Genomic DNA, 6707 nt, shown 5'->3' with positions numbered 1-6707 from the left:
GGGGGGGGGGAACCAATGAAATTATTTTCATGAATTATTAAAGTACGAGTCTATTTTAAGAATATTGTAAAAAGAAATAATTAAAACTGTCATATAATAAAAAACCTAAGAATATTGTAAAAAGAAATAATTAAAAATGTCATATAATAAAAAACCTGAATACATGAAAATGCGTAAAGTGCTTTATACAGTTACATACCATTATTTCGGCTGAATTCCAAAGCATGACCATTAGATCGACAACTTATTCTTGGGACACCACTTTGTGTAATAAACCAGGATTGAGGGTTAGGATTTTGGCCATTAAAATCATCTTGAAAGCCCAATGCACTTGTGTCATTCACTCCAACCAGTACACTGTCAATTCCCCAAACTGCCCTTGGTAATCCTGCAAAATTAAGACAGAAGCTGCTTGGAAATAGGAAGACATTGATTTTCATATGTTTTTATATATATATATATATATTTATATATTTATATATTCTTTTATTTGTTTCAGTCATTTGACTGCAGTCATGCTGGAGTACCACCTTTAGTTGAACAAATCAACCACAGGACTTATTCTTTGTAGGCCTAGTACTTATTCTATCGGTCCGAACCACTAAGTTACAGGGACATAAACACATCAACATCAGTTGTCAAGCGATGGTGGGGAGACAGACACACAAACATATACACACACATACACACACACACACATTCCAGTGAAGTGTAACTGGCACTCATACCTGTGGCATGTAGAAAGCACCATTTGAATGTTGGGCCATGCAGAGGCAGTGACAAGTGATTGAGATCTTTGGCACTAAACCATGCTTGAGAAAACCTGACAAGCCAAGTGAGATTATAGTTATGGCTGATGCTGGTGTTGCATAATTGGCATCCATGCCAATGGCCAATAAAATGCACCCACTACATTCTTGGATGGGTTGGCATTAGGAAGGGCATCCAGTCATAGCAACCATGCCAAATCAGACTGGAACCTGGTGCAGCTCCCCAGCTTACCAGTTTTCAGTCAAACCATCCAACCCATGCCAGCATGGAAAGCAGATGTTAAACGATGATGATGATATGCTCCATGCATTTGCTAGTAGGCTGTGATTTGGCATGCTTGCCTATCCATGACTTTCAGGTGTTTTAACACCTGAATACTTTGGGAGAGTATTCTCCACAATGCCAAATTGCAGCCTACCAAATTCATTCTTATGTATGCATTGTCGGGCACACCCACACATAATTTACATGCTACACACATATAAATTGTGGACTGGCAATATCAGTCATCTCCAATCCTGTTTGGGTGTGTGATGCTGATAAGCCATAAGAATGGTGGAACATGAATGTCCATCACTCCTGGATGGAATTAGAGGTGAGTTGTCTCACCTGTCCATGACTTTCAGGTGTTTTAACAGCTCAGAGAGTAATCTCCACCATGCCAAACTGCACCCTACTGGCAGACAGATACTCAGTCAAAACTGTTTGATTCTCTGCCAGAAGAATTTCTAATAGGAAATTTCTTACATGTTTACCCAACATGTACAATTTTGTGATTCCTATTAGCAAATGAAACATGTGTAATGGTGAATAAATGATACCAAAATTTCTCCAAATAACTGTTTTGCTATATAATAATTAACTCTTCAAACAATATTTCCAGAATTTTAAATTTCAAATGTACTTCACATCAATACAACAATGACAACAACGACATACTGGATTGGAATACTGGAATAAGCAGATGTGCTTCAAGAGGACACAGCTGGGATTTTCCCCCTACCTACATTATATATATATTCTTTTCGTTTTTGTCAGTTTTTTTGACTCATCGTATTGTATTTCTTCTGCTGATACATAATATAATGTTAACAAAGGTATGGTTTAAAAACATCTCAAGATTTTTTTAAGAAAAAAATAAAAGATTAAACTTAATCCTTATCATACCTGAAGCTGTATTTTAAAATGTTTTCTTTAAATTTCCTTATGTAAGTTGATAAAATATATATACAACTATAATTTTTTTTGTTGAAGAAGAAACAGAATTATGTCTATTCCAAAGAAATAAATAACAAAGTCGACAGAAGAATTTAGCACGTCTCTACCAGCTAGTTATTAACCCTTTTGTTTCCATATTTCTGTTGAAATATTCTTTTCTACTCTAGGCACAAGGCCCGAAGTTTTTGGGGAGGGGGCCAGTCAATTAGATTGATCCCAGTATGCAACTGGTACTTAATTTAATCCCGAAAGGATGAAAGGTAAAGGCAGAATTTGAACTCAGAACATAAAGACAGACAAAATACCGCTAAGCATTTTGCCCAGTGTGCTAACATTTCTGCCATCTTGCTGTCTTATCTCTGTTGAAATATTGAAATACACTGTCTAAGTTTCAATTAATTTTAAAATCATTAAGAAGTTAGTAAAATGATTTTGTTAATAATAAGCTGTTTTCTTGAACGTGAATTAATATTAATGGTGATGGAAGGGTTTAATGCAGATCCCTTTAACACAAGGTATTTTTATCACAGTATCAGGGGATGATCTAAGATGGATTGGTGTCAAAAGGGTATTGTTCAAATTCAAATCTTGGACTGAAATCTCATAATTTTTAGACAGTACAAGTTTGCCTTTTTTCATGTCGAAAGTTAAGTTTTTTTAATATGTTCACTAAGTCAACAACAGTAATGTGTGTGTAAGTACCAGTTGAGCAATAGGGTCGATGTAATGAACGAACCCACTTCTCTAAAATTTCAGGCTTTGCATCAATACTAGATAGAATTATTATTGCACAACTCTTGTGTGCCTTTAGCAGAGTCAACACTGTTGGAAGCATTCAAGCCATGACTATTCTGAGTGATAATTGTGTCCCCCACCGTTACTTATCTCCTACCATTCTCAGAACTCTTACATGAAGATCATGGGTACTACTTTTCCTGTTGTAGGTTCATCATCATCATCATCATCATTTAACGTCCGCTTTCCATGCTAGCATGAGTTGGACGATTTGACTGAGGACTGGTGAAACCGGATGGCAACACAAACATGACAAACAACGATATCAGCTTTCCTACAGCTCCATAAACTTAAATGGATTTTTTTTTATCAAAGCAAAATTAAGTTACCCCTTTAGCATTTAAACCAGCTGTATCTGGTCAAAATATTCTACATATTTGATGCTAAAACTGGCCAAATCCAGCCTCTAACACCCACCTTACAATTTCATTCTAAAAATAAATAACCACATCATTGAAAACTCAAGGCTATGAAATAATGCATGATTAATTCAAAGCAAAGTGAATAGATAAGAATTTGATAGAGTAATCTGAATGTTAAGAGACAAAATCAAAACAACTCACCTCCATATCCAAGTGGTTGCCACCATCTGAATATAGTTCGATTGGTTTTTGCATCAACAGGTAATTCAACACTGACAATTTCATTGGAACTAGTATACATACTTGGTTCAACAACTTTCAACATTGTCCAGGTGATTTCATTGTCTGTAGAATAGTCAAGGATCACAGCTTCATTTCTATTCCTAGGTTTCTTACACACTTTGTTACCATTTATGTCACCAATAGAAACCTGGAACTGCACCAACCTGGAAAAAAAAAAAAACCCATATGTATTTTGCTAATGAATTTCTGAATTGAGAAGGTAAAGAGACAGACTCTAACCTTTTATTTTCTGACACAAGTTCCCCTCCTTAAAGGCCCCTGCCTCTCTCATAATTGCTTGTCTTGTGAGTTACGTGGTGACCCTGCCAGTGCTGGCACCATGTAAAAAATATCCAGTCTACACTGTAAAGTGGTTGGCATTTTGAAGGGCATCCAGCTGTAAAAATCATGCTAAAACTAACCTCACCTGTGCTAGTGCCACGTAAAAGGCACCGAGTCCACTCTGCAGAGTGGTTGGTATTAGGAAGGGCCTCCCACCATAAAAACCCTGCCAAAACATACACAGTAGCATGGGGGAGATTAGGACTTTATTTTATTCACTTCGAAAAGATGAAAACCAAAGCTGGTTTCAGTGGGATGTGAACACAGAGTGCAGTAAGAAGGGACAAAATGGCAGGGTATTTGTCTGATACACTAACAACTCAGCCAGTTTGTTGACTCTTATTTATATGACTGACTGACAGACAGATTCCACATTTTCTTTATCATTGAATGGTCAGTAGTAGGAATTACATTTATCTGCAAAAACAATTGCACTAAGAAAAAAGATAAAAAAGACCCCACCAAAACAAACCAACTAACTCAAAATCCTCTCATCTATACCAGCACAGAAAATAGATGTAAAAAGCATCTTATTTGATGATTTTGATTAAAAATCAAAACAGTTTCTAGTACAAGTGTTTAATCAAGTAATAAACCATCAAAACTGGGATACTGATCATCATCATCGTCGTTGTTTAACGTCTGCTTTCCATGCTGGCATGGGTTGGACGGTTTGACTGAGGACTGGAAATCCAGCAGGCTGCACCAGGATCCAATCTGATCTGGCAAAGTTTCTACCGCTGGATGCCCTTTCTAATGCCATCCACTCTGAGAGTGTAGTGAGTGCTTTTTATGTGCCAAATGATTTGGTTATTGTATTAGGCTGTGTGATGTATATATTGCCGGTGGCATGTAAAAAGCACCATCCGAATGTGGCCCTTGCCAGTGCTCCTGACTGGCTCCTGTGCCAGTGGCATGTCAAAGGTACTATCCGAACATTATCGCTGCCAGGGCCCCCTGAGTGCCTTCTGTGTCAGTGACACGTAAAAAGCGCCCACCATGCTCTCAGAGTGGTTGGCATTAGGAAGCGCATCAAGCTGTAGAAACATTGTCAGATCAAATTGGAGCCTGGTGCAGCCGCTGGCATTCCAGACCTCAGTCAAACTGTCCAACCCATGCCAGCATGGAAAGCAGACGTTAAATGATGATGACAATGATATATATGTATCATCATTTAACATCCATTTTCCATGCTGGTAAAGCTCCCATCATCTGCTTTAAGAGGGAAGACTGGAAATGAACAACTTTCTAAGTTGAAAAAGTTGCAAAGACTGAAACCGGTACTAAAATGTTCTTCATGATAAAAATTATTTTAGCATTTTCTACCTTGTCTTATTTTACTTATATATATATATATATGTATATAGAAAGAGAGAGAGAGAATAAAGTTTTGTTCACTTACCTGAGATGCGTTGTGTCAAGTGGAAGAGTTACAGCCTCTCGTGTTCCGTCAGCAGGAAAGAACAAGGCATTTTCATTGTCAATAACGCCACACATGGTTCCTAACATAGATCCAGTTGTTCGTTGCCACAATTCATTCGGTTCGTTTCGATTATCAAACCTGTCAATTATTCCAAGTGGGTTGTTTTGTATCTCATGGCAATTACGACCTGAAATGGAAAATGATAAATTAAAATAAAATATGGAATTTAGCTGTGTCTAAATTTTAAGAAAAACAAGGCAAAAAATGCAATTATTTTAAATATAAGAGACATCATACTCACTAAGATAAATAAATTATTGGGAATAATACAGCTTTCTTTTGTGAAGGCTGTAACATTTAACACAGATTAGGGATCAACTGCTACAAGCTAAGAGCTAGGTAGACTCAGAGACACAAGATAATTTGAAGATGAGAAGTATACAAACAAGCTGAATAATCCCTTGGCTTGATGTAGGCTCAAAGATGTACTAGGTGAGGTATCTGATGAGGAGTGTGAGGAAGAGATTTATGACATAGAAGACAACTGAAGTTTCTACTAGACATTCTGTAGCAATCTGCACATCAGATCTGTGGATGGAGCAATGTTCCATCCAGAAAGACGGCCACGCTCAAAATGGTGTTTTTTATGTGCCACCTGCACAGGAGCCAGTCCAGCAGCACTGGCAACAACCTTGCTTGAATGATTTTCTAATGTGCCACTGGCACAAGTGCCAGTAAGGCAACGCTGGTAACTATTACGTTCAAATGGTGCTATTTACGGGCCACTAGCACGGAAGCCAGACAGCTGCTCTGGCAATGATCATACTCGGACGGTGCTGTTAGTGCTCCACTGGCACAGGTGCCAGTCATCGAATATGGTTCAATTACGATTTCGATTTCACTTGCCTCAACAGGTCTTCGCAAGCAGAGTTTAGTGTCCAATGAAGTAAAGATACGAATAAGTGAGCTGGCTACACTTCTTGCAGAGGCCATGGATTATGGTCTCGCTTGGCTTGCCGGGTCTTCTCACGCACTGCATATTTCCAAAGGTCCCAGTCACTAGTCATTGCCTCATGAGGCCTGGGAAACATGTGTACTGAGTGCAAATGTGTGAAGTGTGAGGGGGAAAAAATGAGGTGGGCATGTTTCATTGGGTGTGGCATGTTAGAATGTGTGAAGACGAGATCATGAATGATTTGAAAAGAAGACTAAGCATAAAAGGTATCAGTTATAATGTGCAACAAAGATTCTTGCTTGTACAGGCATGTGATGTGTATGGAGAATGAATGATTGGTAAAAACGTGCTAAGTGATCCAAGCTGAATGAAAATGGAAATGAGAAAGATCAAAGAATGCATGTGAAGATGTGATGAAGGCTGATCTTAAGACTCTCATGAAGATGACAAGGGCCCACAACAAGTGATAAGATATTGCATGAAACAAGACCTGTCCATGTAAGACAAACCTATACAAGCATTGAAAATATGGACTTCAAATGATGATGATAACAGACAG

The 6707-nt window shown here is 38.0% G+C and overlaps 1 protein-coding gene across 1 annotated transcript in view; it reads right to left on the bottom strand.

Annotated features, from left to right (window-relative positions):
- LOC106875197 (reelin) overlaps positions 1-6707 on the bottom strand; it is a 200233-nt gene that overhangs the window by 90556 nt on the left and 102970 nt on the right. The window contains exons 28-30 of the mRNA XM_014923240.2: positions 5173-5380; positions 3348-3592; positions 200-388 (exon numbers count right to left, since the gene is read on the bottom strand). Coding sequence (XP_014778726.1) covers positions 200-388; positions 3348-3592; positions 5173-5380 — 642 coding nt within the window. The remainder of the gene's footprint in view (positions 1-199; positions 389-3347; positions 3593-5172; positions 5381-6707) is intronic.

This window comes from Octopus bimaculoides, chromosome 4, assembly GCF_001194135.2.
Source record: "Octopus bimaculoides isolate UCB-OBI-ISO-001 chromosome 4, ASM119413v2, whole genome shotgun sequence".
Classification (NCBI taxonomy): domain Eukaryota; kingdom Metazoa; phylum Mollusca; class Cephalopoda; order Octopoda; family Octopodidae; genus Octopus; species Octopus bimaculoides.
The sequence above is the reverse complement of the archived record's forward strand: the minus strand, read 5'-3'. Positions and strand labels throughout refer to the sequence as shown.